Source organism: Argopecten irradians, chromosome 10 (assembly GCF_041381155.1).
Source record: "Argopecten irradians isolate NY chromosome 10, Ai_NY, whole genome shotgun sequence".
In the NCBI taxonomy this organism is placed as follows: domain Eukaryota; kingdom Metazoa; phylum Mollusca; class Bivalvia; order Pectinida; family Pectinidae; genus Argopecten; species Argopecten irradians.
This window is the reverse complement of record NC_091143.1, coordinates 38,239,380-38,256,151: the sequence shown is the minus strand read 5'-3', so window position 1 is coordinate 38,256,151 and position 16,772 is coordinate 38,239,380. Positions and strand designations below refer to the sequence as shown.

Here is a 16,772-nt window from a genome sequence, read left to right as displayed (position 1 = left end):
ATATACGTTATGTACAACTAGCTAGGGTCCAAAGGAAAGGTATGAATGAAATTTGAGAAGTACTGCAGCAGTAACAAGAATGGTTTATAGACAATCAATTTGAAAAAAAAAATTACTAAAAGGAGGGGCATCGAGTCGTTTTACCGCAAAATATTTTGCTAACATGTGAATCGTAGAAATGTAAACACAGTGAACATATACCTAGCTATATATCATTTGTAAACAGAGCCTGCTTCAATTGTTTGTAAACAGAGCCTGCTTCAATTGTTTGTAAACTGGGTCTACCTAGATTGTTTGTAAACAGAGCCTGCCTAGATTGTTTGTAAACTGGGTCTACCTAGATTGTTTGTAAACAGAGCCTACAGAGATTGTTTGTAAACTGGGTCTACCCAGATTGTTTGTAAACTGAGCCTGCCTAGATTGTTTGTAAACTTGGTCTACCCAGTTTGTTTGTAAACTGAGCCTGCCTAGATTGTTTGTAAACTGAGCCTGCCTAGATTGTTTGTAAACTGGGTCTACCTCGATTGTTTGTAAACTGAATTTGCCTAGATTGTTTGTAAACAGAGCCTACCTAGATTGTTTGTAAACTGAGCCTGCCTAGATTGTTTGTAAACAGAGTCTGTCTAGATTGTAAACAGAGTCTGTCTAGATTGTTTGTAAACTGGGTCTACCTAGATTGTTTGTAAACAGAGCCTACCTAGATTGTTTGTAAACTGAGCCTGCCTAGATTGTTTGTAAACTGAGTTTGCCTCGATTGTTTGTAAACTGAGCCTGCCTAGATTGTTTGTAAACAGAGTCTGCCTCGATTGTTTGTAAACTGAGCCTGCCTAGATTGTTTGTAAACAGAGTCTGCCTAGATTATTTGTAAAGAGTTTGCCTCGATTGTTTGTAAACATCTAGCCAGGCTAGATATTTGTAAACAGTAAGCCTTATTTCCATGAAAAGAGTGAGCCCTGGGACAAAAAGTAACAAAACTAAATAAAAAACAAAATAGCTTAGGTACAATGAAAAACAGATAAAACAATTGGAAACTAAAAAATAAGTAGCAATGCAATAAAAAAAAGAGAGAAGAGAGCTGAAAATAAAACTGAAATTAATTAAAAACAACATGTAGGCATCATCTTGAACATTCAACGTGGGGTATGGTAACAGCGACAGGATTTACTGAGGTGGGATTGACCATTAATCAAAAGGTCAAAATTAGGAAGAGTTACTTGTATTGCATAATGCAGCAGCTCTATAGGCCTTTTGTCTATAGATTCGGCAACATTGAAAAACTGATGTGATGAGTTTTGAACCCATATTGATAACAAAGACAACCCTTTGAAATATTTGTCTTAAATAGAAGTGATTACTTATTACATATGTATCATGCACATGTTTGCACAAAAGAAAGACACGCTCAGGTAACAACTTGGGTTTTTTTCAGTTCACAGAAGTCATGTTAAATGTATATGTATAAAAGAGCGAGTCCAACACGGTAGTTCCTTCCAGTAAGCTGATGTTAAATGTATGTTCACGTAATGTGATGAAATAATTATATATAATTTACCCGAGTCTCTATTCACATAAGCAATAAACAGCATCAATCGTTATATACAAAGAACTAAATACGTACCGTATATGTAGTCAAATTTTGGTTTGTAAAATTTTGGCGCTTTCGTGCAAACGCCAAAATATTAAAATATCCAAACTAAATTTACATAATTCAATTCTGTTTCTTTCTCACTTTTATCTTCTCAAAGTTACCATTTATACTTTGTTCCCGCTTTGTCTCAAGACCATGGTAAAATTCTAAGTCATCCAACATTTGAGGAAAGTAAACTTAAATACACAGTCCAATGTTTTGTCAAGAAAAGTATAAACCATTTAATGTTAGGAGTTTTCATTGATTTTCACATTCACCCATTCTTTTTCATTTGTATAGCACATCATGCAAGGCATGAGAATAGGCCTGCATTGTAGACCTGGTTGTAACCCTGTATCTCACCAGTAACCTGGTGGTAACCCTGTATCTCACCAGTAACCTGGTCGTAACCCTGTATCTCACCAGTAACCTGGTCATAACCCTGTTCCTCACCAGTGACCTGGTCATAAGATGGTATCTCACCAGTAATCTGGTCATAACCCTGTATCTCACCAGTAACCTGGTCATAACCCTGTATCTCACCAGTAACCTGGTCATAACCGTTCCTCACAAGTGACCTGGTCATAAGATGGTATCTCACCAGTAATCTGGTTGTAACCCGGTATATCACAAGTAACCTGGTGGTAATCCTGTATCTCACCAGTAACCTGGTCATAACCCTGTAACCTGGTCATAACCCTGTATCTCACCAGTAACCTGGTGGTAACCCTGTATCTCACCAGTAACCTGGTGGTAACCCTGTATCTCACCAGTAACCTGGTGGTAACCCTGTATCTCACCAGTAGCCTGGTCGTAACCCAGTATCTCACCAATCTCACCAGTAGCCTGGTCATAAACCTGTATTATAATAAATAATTCTAATATATATATATGTAGCCAAATTTTTACCTGCGCCAACTCGTATCTGGAGGAGGGCTTAGGAATGCAGATCCATAGGGAGAGCAATCAGTCTGTAAATAAACCAAAAAACAAAGTCACTATCTTTTCAATTATTAGAAAGAATTTGATAGTAACATGTAGGAACGTAACTGCTGGTGAAATTCTGTTGTTTGAGCCTGCCGATTGTAATTTTTGAAAAACGGGAATAACTCTGAAAAAGGATGGGAGCAGGAAGTAACTTGTCCCAATAAAAAATACACATATCTTCACTATTTCAAGATTATAGATTTCAGAAAAGATGGTGATAACGTCACACAAAGATACACCGGAACACTCAAACGTACAACTCTGTATATCTATAAAAAAAAAAAGATGGAATTTTGCTTACATTTTATTGTGACAAATGGTACGTCATTCTGATCACTCTTGTGGGTTTTTTTTTTAATTTGAAAAAGTGTGATTTAAACTTTGTAACAATAACTTATAGATATAAACATATGATATCCATGTATTATAGTCCATTTTCGTCCACCACGAGGAAAACATGGTTGCTATTGATCCATAGACATTGACCTACATAATCTAGTATTGCAAAAATTAGTTTGAATTTACTTAATGTATACTGGGTGAACACCATACTTTTTGTGATTATAACCTAATCAAATAATTATTTTTTAAATTATCCCAAGTGCACAGCAGTCCCAAATGCCTAAATCCCCAAATAAATAAATATTGACCAGCCAATGAGATATCCCCTTTTTTTGACCTTAGTTTAACGATGCATAGGATCTCCATTAGATGAACTTTGTTGCAGGGAAGGGGTGTATAATCATTTGTGAAGAAATAATACAAATGTTTGGGGTTTATTTTGTTCATACATACATGATGGTGACAGTAAACATGTGATGCTGGTCTCTTTGCTCATGGAATTAAGTCTGTTTGAATAGATGTACCAATGTGAACATTGTATTCTAGATTTGTAGATCCCCCTTCCTGATAGCTAGGTCAGTGGAGATGTTAGCAGCTGTTTATGGGGGGAGCTGACATCGTTTCAGAAACATTGTAGATAATTGTAGTATTGGGTCGATGGGGCATATGATTAACAGGTTATTCATTTGACTAAACAAGAATAATTCAATAAGTATTTGTGTTTTAAAACTGTTTATTTACCCTTTGCTTGTCCATTGGGAAAGCACGTCTGTGTGGGCCGAGTTGTCTCCCCCTGTCCCGGTTGTGTAGTCTATCTATTCCACGGTTGTGTATTGGTCCTCCTCGCATATCATCGAAGTGCTGGAGGGTCGTCTGATAAAACAAACATTTACTTTTGTCATTACGACACCAGAGACTCATCCATATATTTAAATTAACTACATAACAATAATAACAGGTATATATATTAACGATGCACGACGCCATGTTTATATCCGAGAGCGAGTCTACGTAGTAGGTAGTCGACTTACCTGCAGATCTACAGCCGAATTACCAGCCATCTGGTTGACATTTGGTAATGACCCAGCCCGGTACTGTCCCATCATATTCTGCTGGAGCTGTAGATGTTGATTTGGAGTTGAATAGCTAGGCGATCCCTGTAACAAACGATATGTATGTCACCAAATTCTCACATATTATCCTCAAACCTCGGTCTGCTACACGCCAAATACGACGGTTCACGGCGATTCTGCCGATTAAACTTACCCTGGTTGCAGCTGAGACATCTCGAATAATTGCCTCAAACGCGGCAGTTTCCTCTGCTTGTTTTTGATTATGTAATGCTATCTTTTCACTGAACTTCCTCGGGTTAGCCATAATGGCAGAAAACGACAAGCTTGTTATGATTTTGGCATCGCAGGGGGTCCATCCCTTTCCTGACCAATCAAAATCGCCGCTCAAACACATGTGATCTGTTAATAGATGGCAGCACAAACAAGCACCTGCAACAAGTTCACATCACATGGAATCGATAAAATATTAGAATGCGTAATATTATGAACACAAATATAGGATACAAACACGCCATTATTACGAAAAATAAAACAAAGACACGACATTATCCATTAGACGCTTAGCTCTAACGTTATAGCCATATATTTATCTACACTGTACATGTAGACCTATTGCTTTCACACTACCGGTTTCCCCGTTTTCACACGTTTTATTCAAATGTACGCGTGATTTTGTCATTCTATTATTGTATGGAAAATTGAAGATATATCTCAGCCAAATGATTTTTTTTCGACATTTTTAGGGTTGATCCCTCCGATCGCGAGGTCCATCTTCTTCAGTTACTGTTTATTCAGAATTTATATCGGAAATTCTAATTTCGATATTGGAATTAGTTGATAATTTCTTATATAAGAAATTCTAAAATTTCCTACTTATTTTTTTTAAAATATGATATCACTTATTCAGGATTAGAATTTCTGCAGCATGATAAAAAAAAATCTCACTTATAGATCCTTGTGTCAGAATTACAATTTCCGATATCGAAGATTTTTTTACTATAAATTTCCGATAACGGATTCAATGCGGATTCTATTAGAAATTAATTCTTATTCCGATATCGGTGATCCAGGGGTTCCGATCACTAACGATATCTACACCCCTGGACAGAACAGATGTACATCAGAAGAGCCGTATAACGGTACGTACACTGTGGTTGATAGCTGCAATATTGTAGCTCAAAAGACTTTTTGACAGAAAATGGTGTCGTCTTTAGAGCTACAATTGGTGCCTATTACTGCTAATGGAGCAAAGTAATGATTATGCAAACCATTATATAAAAACGTTTGTTTGCATTTTTATCGTACTTGTTTGATATCGCTTACCTACTAGGCAATAAAACTGAACCACATAAAATATCGAATTCTCATCGAGGCATTATTTTTTTACATAATACATATGAAGGTCTTTCTGAAGAGAATTTATACGGCAAGTCCACAAATTGTGAATTTGACGTCTTGTGAGCGGTACGGTAGATATTAAGAATGGTAGTTATGCTTGTTTTGGACAAAAATAATATGTAAATGCATGTATACGCATAAAATAATTGGAAACCTACAAAAAAGTATAGAAAACTATGCCCGAGTGATTTTCGGAGGCAGTGCTCCACTACGACACATAGGGACCAATTTGTACCCGGCCGAAAGGTATAGAAGGCCGGGTACGTAACCAGAACACCGATCGTGTACGTTCCTTTGACACCGATAGTGCAAAACCACCGCACTCCGATACACATCAGGATACATATGGTAAGGAAACACATCGCAATCAAGGTACAGGTACTGGGAGATCCATGGATGACAGGCGTGTCAGGGGAGGTAGTCAATACAATCACCCTCACCCGTCAAGCTATAATAGTTACGACAGAGATCATGATAGGAGTGATGGGCGCAAAGATGATAAACAGAAAAATACAATGAAACGCTGGGAAGACGAACAACGAAATAACGAACGCCGACGAACGGATACATATAGGGAAGGACGGCAACAAAACAGGGAACACGAACAACAAGAGGATAAAGTAAGCCAGAAACACGATCATCAAACAGACGAAACGGTATGGGTGATTGGAACATCAATAATAAGTAAGGTAAAACGAAACAAAATGTACAGTAAATACAACGCTAGAAAGGTACGCATCACCCAGCTGTACGACAAAACGGTGAGAGGAGCCACATAATTCATTCAAACAGGCAAGGTGTCCGCATCTACTGTCTTGTTTCAAGTTGGCTCAAATGATCTGGAAACGAACCCAGCAAGAAGTGTAGCCCGCGAATTAGAACAATTAGGCCTAGTAACCCAAGACATACTGGGTAATAACACTAAAATTATATTTAGTGGCATACTCCCAAGATATGGAGGGAAACAAGACTATGAACGAAAAAGGCGCTTCCTCAATGATGAGCTGTCTTATATTTGTAGCAAACATAATTACTACAGAGAAGACTACTACGATGGAATTCACTTAACATTCGAAGCGATACCGAAACTTGTCCGTAGTTACAAAGCTGTCCTCAGTCCCATATTGGGACTGAATTATTCGGGGTCGTATGGTACAAATGACAATTACACTCAGAATGATAGATCAAACCTAAATTACCCGATAAACACAAAGCAGTCATATGAATCGGAAAACGTCGACATTGCTAGCATCGCGAAACAGGTTGCAAGCCTGCTACGGCAGTGAATGAACGATACCTTAAAGCTTGCTCTGTTAAATGACACGCGTACGTTACTATGTAATGAAACTGTCTGTGAAAACTTTTGCAGCGTGACTGATTTACTCTTATTTTGAGACCATGTCTGTCTGTTCTAATTCAAATAATGTAAAGTTGTATTATAAAGTTTCATTTGACTTATCAGTTCTACACCACTATCATAGGTTGTCATTTATTTACTTTTTACATATATTGTATTATTTACATGTGCCTGTGAAAGTATTAAGTAATACGAGGCCTATAAAAGGGTAATGCATTATCATGGAGACTACAAATATTGTTGTGTTTAATTCTATAGCTGTATGCTCTGATTACAGTCATATGATGTTATATAGCTGTTATTTTATGTATGATTTAGTATAATATGTACAGTTAAGTGAAATGTAATTTCCTGAGGTGAAATATTACATTATTTAGTTTAATGGCCATGGCAAATATTGCTTAACTAAAAATGCACATATTCATATTTGCATGCTAAGAGAGGCAACTTCTATAATAATTGTATGGAAATAACAGTATGGCATTTATTGTATATAACTGTTATTATATGTATTTTTTTATATATACTCTCACCTATAAAGTATCTCGATTTTAAAAGTCGAGTGAAATGTAACTTCCTGAGGTGAAATATTTTTACATTATTGAGTTCAATAACTTGGACAACTTCAATGCACATATCCATATTTTTTGTGCTAAGGGAGGTAACTCCTATAATATTGGAGCTACAGGAAATTGTTATATGTAGCTGTTATATGTATTATCTGATATATACTCTCACCTAAAAAAATACATGTAACATGTTTTTTAAAGTGAAGTGAAATTTAACTTCCTTAAGTGAAATATTACATTATTGAGTTCAATAACTTTGACAAAAATGCACATATTCATATCTATTTGCTAAGGGAGGTAATTCCTATAAGAATTTGTATGGAAACAACAGTATGAAATTTATTATTTGACACTTTTATAATGGTTTTTAGTCCTACTTGCATCCTTGTCTTTTGATATAAATGAACGATTCTGTCTCAATATCTTGTTGGAATATCAATGGCCTTGGAGAGAAATATAATGATGACATTTTCAAATCTAAAATAAAATATGATGTAAATATCTGTATGGAAACCTGGGCTGGTGAAAGTTCTGCATCAAAAATACAAGGTTTTAAAACATTTTCAAAAATCAGAAAAAAGAAAAAGAAAGCCAAGCGAAATAGTGGAGGAATAATAATATATATTAGAAACTCCATATCCAAAGGGATTTCATACCTAATAAATGGGTCTCTCTCAAACAATAGAATGTGGATAAAACTCGATAAATGTTTTTTTGGTCGAGATAAGGATATTTATTTGTGTGCAGTGTATGTGCCACCGGCCTCTTCAGCATATTATGATGATGATTTTATCGAGATTGAAAATGAAATTTCGAAATTTAGTCTTGATGGAGATATTATTCTTGCAGGTGATTTTAATGCTAGAACGGGAAGACTACCAGACTTCCTACATAACGATGATGTGTCTCCGCATGTCTCGCCATTTTTACCTGTTTATGCTATAGATCACGAGACAAAAGAACGCGATTCCTTAGATGAAATGATTAATGCCCAAGGTCGCCAACTGGTAGATTTATGTATCTCTTCAAGGCTACGGATATTAAATGGGAGATTTTTGGGTGATTTATTGGGTAATTATACTTGTATAAAGCACAAAGGTTGTAGCGTTGTTGACTATGTTTTAACTAGTGCAAGCCTGCTTTCCTCAGTAAATTATTTTGTCGTAGAAGAACCAACCTACTTGTCGGATCATGTTCAAACAATTACGTTTTTGGATTGTAAAATATCAAATAATCCTGCAAATTTACCTTTACAAAACACAGATATAAAATCGTATCATTGGGGAAATTATTCAAATGGAAAGCTCATTGAAATTTTGGGAGATGTAACAATTAGAGACGATATAGTGGAACTCCAAACTAAGAATATTCCTTATACTGAGGAAGGAATTGAGAACGCGACTTCTTTAATTACTAACATGTATGAAAAGCTACAAAAACGATGTATGTCTGTTAAAATTAGAAAAACCGGTAAATGCAAGCGAATTAAAAGGGAGCTTTGGACAGATAAGGAATTTTTCAGCCTTCGAAAAACTGTAAATAGACTTGGTAGTAAACTTAAAAAGTCAAGATATGACTTGCAGCTTAGATTAAAATTTCTCTATTATACAAAACAACTTAAAAGGATGAAAAAAACCAAAAAGAGAGCTTTCAAACAAACAATACTGGGCAAGATAAATAGTATATCAAATAAAGATTCTAAACAATTGTGGCAAGTGCTTAAAACTCTTAAGCCAAAAAGCAATGATAACTGTGAAGACCCCCCTAATTGGCAAGAGTTTATTGCACATTTCAAAAACTTGGGGAATCAAAACTTGTACCCAGATACTAAATTTAAGAGGGATATTGAATTGCAACTTGACCAACTAAAAACCCAGTTGCAACATAATGATATCACAGATAGGCCCATTACAATAAAAGAAATAAAAGAAGTAATTAAGCTTTTAAAGAATAATAAATCGGTGGGTCCTGATTCTATTAGTAACGAAATAATCAAATATTCCATAAATATCATGATGCCTCTTTTAGCAAAATATTTTAATGCTATTTTTAGTAGTGGCTGTTATCCAGAGTTTTGGAACAAATCCTTCTTAATTCCTATTTTCAAATCTGGTGATGCAGGTCTACCAACGAATTACAGAGGCATCTCTCTCCAAAGTTGTTTGGCAAAGTTATTCAATTCCATTTTAAACAAAAGGCTTACCATTTTTTTTACAAAATATGATATGCCCAAATCAATTTGGGTTTCAAAAAAATAGTAGAACTACTGATGCCTTGTTCGTACTAAAAACATTGTTAACTAAATACTCACAGTCTAAGAGAAAAATCTACGCATGTTTTGTGGACTTCAATAAAGCCTTTGATAGTGTATGGAGAAATGGATTATTATTTGCACAGCATGGTGTCGGAAAAAATATTTTCAAAATTGTTAGTGACATGTATGGAAAAACGCAATCCTCAATAAAATTTAAAACATTCACGACAGAATATTTTAAACATTATTCGGGGGGTAAAACAAGGAGATAGTTTAAGTCCTACCCTTTTCAACATGTACATCAATGATTTACCAGTCATTCTAAATAATAATCCACTACAATTAGGGGATTTAGCAGCAGTAGGTAGTTTGTCATTTGCGGATGATTTATTGATTTTATCAGAAACTCCCGAGGGACTGCAGCAATCATTAATTGAATTGGAAAACTACTGTGAAAAATGGCAGCTTTCAATAAATTCTAAAAAAACAAAAACGATGATTTTCCAAACTAGGCAGAGAAATATAAAAACCAAACATAATGTGAAACCGTTTATGTTTAAAAATCAGGAAATTGAACAAGTCTCTGAGTATAAATATTTAGGTACAACTTTATGTAACAACGGTAAATTCATGCTAGCTGCTAAGGAACTTAGTGTAAAAAGTAGAAAAGTTCTGTTTTCAATTAAGCAATATTTAAATAAAATAGCTGATATGCCCATATGGCTCTGGAAAAAGTTGTATAATTCTTTAGTCAGACCAATCTTAACATATAATTCTGAAATATGGTATGCTGACTTTTACAGTAAAATTGCAAATGCAAGTAAAAGAGCGCATGTGAATAATTCAACATTTGACAAATTTTCAATAATAGATAAAACGCCATTTGAACAAATAAATTTAAAATTTTGCAAAATGGCCCTTGGGGTTGGAAAATATGCTGTAAATGCTGCTTCCAGGGCTGAATTAGGACAATATACACTAGACTGTTTCATTAATACTCAAGCATTGTGTTATTTGGCTAGAATATCACAAGATGACATTAATAATCTTGTAAAAGAAGCTGAAGGTCGGTAAAAATATTCATAAAAGTGGTTCATATTCGTGGTTTTCACACGTATCAAGTATTATCAACGAAAATAACATCACATTTGACATTAAAAGGGGAAAATTCAGTAGGAAGGCACAGGCCAGATTAAAACGGTCGTTATAAAGATTCATACAGGGCAGATTTGACATTATTTTCTCAAGCAAAATGCAGCTTTTAGATTGTAGTAATAAGCTATTTCTATATAGTAAACTTAAACAAAACTATAAAGAGGAATATTATCTCTCTTTGCAAAATTTTGAATATCGAAAATTGTTGACAAAACTTCGGATCAGCAATCACAACCTAGAAATTGAAGCTGGTAGGACAAAAAAGATACCTCGCCAGCACCGGTTATGCAAATTTTGCAATATTGTAGAGGATGAAGCTCACTTCATCCTCCAGTGTACAGTAAATTCTACAGAAAGAAAAAGTTTCCTATCTAAATACAACATTAATTCTATGTTCACAGACTATGAAAATTTAATAAAGTTATTGTCATCTAATGAACCACAACTTGTGCAGGATTTGGGCCTCTTCATTAAAAAGTCGTTTGAACTGAGGAAAGCGGGTTTGCTGAATGCATAAGTTGTTCTTGTTTTATTGTTATTGTGTTATACATGTAATGTTATCTTTGTAATTTGCTATCGATCCTTGTTTGTGGATGTAAAAATGCAAATAAATGAATTGAAGGCCGGGTACGTATATTCGTTCTATGTGGTTGACTGTGTACGTGGCCTTGAAGTGGACGTTGCTCTCTTTGTAGCCTACGTAGTCTTCAAAGTATTTTTGAAGGCATGTGATTGGTTCAGATTTGTTCCTCTGAGCTGCCTTCAGTTTTACAATAAGATGGGCCAGGGATGGAGAGATAGTAAGAGATCGGAACCCATAGAGTACCGAGAACGCGAAAAGTACAGCTCATTATATACTTTAACGTTGACATCATAATTTTAGAAATTTAACTTATCGAAATTTCTAGTACTGTATACACATAATAGATTTTCCACGCTATGCATGGTAATGTGCAGGTCGATATATATAATAGAGCATATCAAAATCGATTTTTTTAAATATCTATAGTTACTATTACTTTTGCGACGTTTTAGCTGCATCAATATTGCAATGTGCTTGTGAACTCACTGTCTAAGCGTTCAGTTCATCGGGGTCGCGTCCATCCTCAAAATTCCAGGGGTTCCGATCACTTACAATCTCTACACCCCTGGACTATCTCATAGTAAAACTGGAGGCACCAGAACAGAACAGATAATTAAGTCGTTTGATGTACATCAAAAGAGCCGTATAACGGTAAACTGTGGTTGTCTGTGTGACTTTGATGTTAGGCGTTGCCCTCTATGTAGTCTTCAAAGGAAATCTTTACTAGCCTGTGATTGGTCAAATATTTTCAGATGAGCTGCCTTCAATTTCACTATGAGACAGTCCAGGAGTGTAGAGATAGTAAGTGATCGGAACCCCTGGAGTATCGAGGATGGGTGGCGTCATACGGCCATCGTTTTTCTTATATTCATCCTCCATTTTTGCAACATTACACCATTTGAAAGTTCTGGTTATTTTCTCATTGCTACAATAATGCAAGCTAATCAAGCCACATGCAATGCACATGTACATGTATATTTAAAGTGGCAACTGAATTTACCAGAAACATATACACGTATACATAGAGATTGGAATTTGCCATCAACAGAGGGACCACCGGCGGTTTAGAGTCATTTTCACTTGGCTTACTGCTTATATACCTGTTTGATTACGTTATTTTTGGCATAAAATATACAGCTGTATATACAGTTTAAACAATATGTCATGGTCTAATATACCAATGTTTCATATCAAGCTGCTTTAATGTAAGGGCGAAAACATGGAAATGAGCAATTTTGACCATTTTTTCGAAAATCATACAGTGGTTATGTAGTCCATTTGTTTAACGTGCGTGACTTTGGCTCGGGAATCAGTGGTACAGAGTACATACTGTACCTGCTTCATCGTATTGATCAACGATTTGTAGTTACAACGGTATCAATTATGATACTTAAAAATAACGTGGAATTTGTCAATATCTTGAGTTAAATGTTTCATAAGAAATGAAGAACAATACATTTATGCCATATTTTGCTTCTTGGTTATGTAAAAGAATTAGCCTGAGTGAATTGTCCCTTTAATTCTAAGCTGAGCGTATATTCAAAACAAATCATCTCTGAATTCCAGGAAGTTACTGCAGATCGGATTCATATTGATCACTGACATTTAAGGAGTGTTTATATTTGGTGGGCAAACATGTATGCCATTACATCCATATGGTTTTAACCCTGGCAACAAATGAAAAAGCTCATATCAGTGACCTCTGGATTGAGAAAATGGTAGCACTCATTGAAAAAATTTTTTTTGTATGCGACTGATTTAGAATACCAAAAAAATTAGCATATTTATGATAAAAAGAACCCTGTCATGTACCTCTACTGAACAACTTTTAATCTGGCCATATAGCACAGGCCCCTGGGACCTTTTGAATTTTTAAAATGCATTTCAAGTGTTAGCATTAATGTTGCTACATAAAACATTTAATTTTAACAAAATTGGTTCGTTTGCAAATTTTCATTGTTCGTAAAATAGGTCCTTTGAATCCTCACCCCTTCAAGATACTATACCAATGCAATATCGAGAGTTATCCAATGTTTAGGTTAAGAGAAGAAGTCATCTATATGGAAGAAGCCAGACTGCTCCCTTTTAATTTTTGATACCCTAGGGATTACTGTAATTGCCGTTATATCAACCCCTGAAATATGTCATAACAATCCTGAAGGGAACAGAAGACATGTAATTTGATCCTTTAATTTACATCAAAGAAATCGAATAACGGTACACTGACTTTGAAGATACCTCCAGTTTTACAATGAGAGAGTTCATGGGTGGATAGGACGTCAGTGATAATAACCCCTGGAACATTGTGGATGACTCCTTTTAGTCCCGCCTCTTAGCTCCCAGAGGATCAGCCCGACTAATTAAGAAATTCTACATCATGACTACAGACCTGGAGTGTATTTTACCTGTAACTATCTTCAATATCAGTATCATGAATATTACTATACCTTCTAAGGCTATTATAGCGGAAATGCATTCCGAGGGATCATTAGAAGATTACCATCCTCCTCTAGACGGAATCCGTAGTTTTAATTAATCTGGAAATATCCTCTCTGAATAAAGATCAGAAGGATAGGCTCATCTCTTACAGGATGCATTTTCATCTGGACACTTTGACAAAGGACGACTGGTGCGCAGCATCGGGAGTTGACAGATGATACCCCTTTCCAACAGGGGTTTAGGACAGTACCACCGCCATGCTGGCGAAGGTTCGGGACCATCTCCGACAGTTAGCAGCATGTGGACTGATACGACGATCACACAGTCCAAGGGCCTCAATTGTTGTTCTTCGCATGTGTATAGACTATCGTCAGCTCAACTACAAGACTTTCAAGGATTCTTATGTCTTGCCCAGAATAGAGATCTTGGACTCTCTCTGCACGGTTCCAAACATTTTTCTGTATCATAGATATTAGTGAACACCATTACCATCAGGTGGCAGAGGACTACATTTACTGTGGGACCTTTAGGGTTGTGAGAATACAACCGGATGCCATTCGGACTTCTTAATACACCGGCTACATACCAGCGATTAATGGAGAGTATATTGGATCTATTTGTTTTATCAACCTGAATTATCTTTCCGAAGGATTTTGATCAGAGCGTTGAGCCAGAAAATCATATATTATAGTTATGTATTTTATCTCGTGAGGTGGAAACTTTCATATAAGCGCCAAACTTTCTTCACCATCGATGAAATGTAACTATTTTTCATCAAGAAACAAGGAATATCCTCTATATGATGTTTCGGAGTATGGAGAGGAGGCTGACCCGGATAAGATTTCCAAGATTGTCGAAAGGAAACCGCTGGAGAATCATGTGGACTTACGCAAAGTTCTTGGTCTTGCGGGGCCCGGCACCATAAAACTTTCTCAGACATATTTGTTTTACTCAAGTCTATGTTAAGTCATATACTTGAGTAAAAAATCTGTCTGAGAATAGTTTTATGGTGCCGGGCCCTGGTTATAACAGAGAATTTTTGAAGAATTTTTTCTACTATCACAAAGTCACTGAATGACTTGCTTCCTCCTACGATGAAGAAGGTGAAGAAACCTACATTGATAGCTGCTCCAACGAATTGGGAATGGAGAAATGAGCGACAGGAATCATTCTACAAACTTAAGGACATACTTACTACACCTACTGTTCTTAGATACTCAGATCTTAACTTGACTTTTGAATTACACACAGATGCAAGTGGACAAGGACTTGGAGTTATACTTTACCAAATACAAGACGGAAAGAAGATAGTTATCAGTTGTGCCAGTAGAGGATTGGACAAAGCAGAAAGGAGATACCCGACACACAAGTTGGAATCCCTTGTGTTGAAGTGGTCTGTAACTGATAAGTTTTCTGACTACGCATATGAAACAACTTTTTACGTCTTAACGGATGATAACCCTTTGTAGATAAGCATGACGAAACTGGGCACCGTTGATTGGCTGCCCTCTACAACTACAACTTTACCATCAAGTACAAACCAGGTCGTAATAATACAGATGCTGATAATGCTTTGTCTCGTCTTCAAGAGGAGTTTGATGTGGAGTCGGTAACGGCTATATGTGGAAGTTCCGCCTACAACTGATATATTGTATCATGAGCAAGGTATTGGAGACAAGTTCAGTCCAGAGATCAAATCCTACAGTAATTCATATGTGCTATTAGGGAAGGAAGGAAACCCATTAGACATAATTTGAGTCTTAGTCAGCAGATTTTTCTAAGGAACTTCAACCAGCTCATTTTACACCGGGAGACACTTAATGGGGATTCCCAGAAGATATGTCAACTGGTTTCGCCTACGTCTATGTCGGACTCTAGGATACCTGCATGACGAAGTTGGACATACAGCGAGAGACCGTGCTCTTTTGGCCTGGAATGACCAGGGTTGTGGAAGACTAGATCTCGAATTGTCAACGTTGTCCTTTGAGGAAGACTCCTGTAGCACATAGAGCACCTCTTGTTAACATAACGAATTCTCAACCTCTCGAATTAGGCAGTGTTGATTTTCTTACTCTGGAAGCATCAAAGGGAGGTTATCAATATCTACTGACTCTGAATGATTATTGTATGCGTTACATCAAGACCAACCCACCTAGAAACATGACACTCGCTCGAGCAACTGGTCAAGTGCTTTCAACAACTTCTTCCTGCATTATGGATTACTTGTCAAGCTCCATTCGGACCAGGGACCAAATTTCATGGGAAATTGATCCATGAGCTTTGTGAAGTGGCAAGGATTTGGAAATTGAGGGCTTCATCATATCATCCCAGCTGTACTGATATGTGCTAACGAATCAACAGATCTGTGCTCAACATGTATGGACAGTGGATCCTAGTCAAAAGTCCGTTTGGAAGAAGCATGTAGAACCGTTAGTGCATGCCTACATTTGTACCTGGCATGGGCAGACTGCTTATAGTCCATTATACATTATGTTTGGAAGGAGACGGCGGTTACCGGTTGATTTAGCATTTGGTTTTGAGAGGAAGAAGAGCTCCAAGCCTTATAAGTAAGTGGATTATCTCAAGGACAGACGTCGGCCTTATAAGGACGCCATCATGGCAGATTGACCAGAAGTACAGAAAACTAGGGAGAGGCAGAATGGAAACTATGGCGGATGAATCCACGGCTTTAACGTGTTGTGTGAAGACAGTGTTGGTGAACAGGTTGGTTTAGGAGGGAAAACAAAACTGGATAATAAATAGGAAGATATGTTTGCACTGATTGACAAGGAAAACCAAGATGTACCCGTATTTACCATCATGCCGGAAACAAGAACTGGACGGACTAAGGAATTTAACTTATTACTGCTAGTTGGGGAATTAGTCTCTATAATGTTGACTTGAGGTGGTGGACGTTGTTCCTGTGCCTAAACCCAGCATAAGACGCAACCGGGAGGTGGACAGGGAGGACTGACACGTACGTTGTAT

At 36.6% G+C, this 16,772-nt stretch overlaps 1 protein-coding gene across 4 annotated transcripts in view; it reads right to left on the bottom strand.

Moving 5' to 3' along the window:
* LOC138333837 (CREB-regulated transcription coactivator 1-like) overlaps window positions 1–4,404 on the bottom strand; it is a 31,507-nt gene extending 27,103 nt beyond the window's left edge. For 2 of the 4 annotated variants that reach the window (XM_069282457.1, XM_069282459.1), the window contains exons 1-4: window positions 4,223–4,402; window positions 3,988–4,113; window positions 3,698–3,829; window positions 2,537–2,598 (exon numbers count right to left, since the gene is read on the bottom strand). In XM_069282457.1, the coding sequence (XP_069138558.1) occupies window positions 2,537–2,598; window positions 3,698–3,829; window positions 3,988–4,113; window positions 4,223–4,333 (431 nt within the window). In that variant the 5' untranslated portion in view covers window positions 4,334–4,402. Of the gene's footprint in view, window positions 1–2,536; window positions 2,599–3,697; window positions 3,830–3,987; window positions 4,114–4,222 lie in introns of all 4 variants that reach the window. The other 2 variants (XM_069282460.1, XM_069282456.1) reach the window with 2 other exon arrangements.
* Between the last annotated feature and the right edge of the window lie 12,368 nt (window positions 4,405–16,772).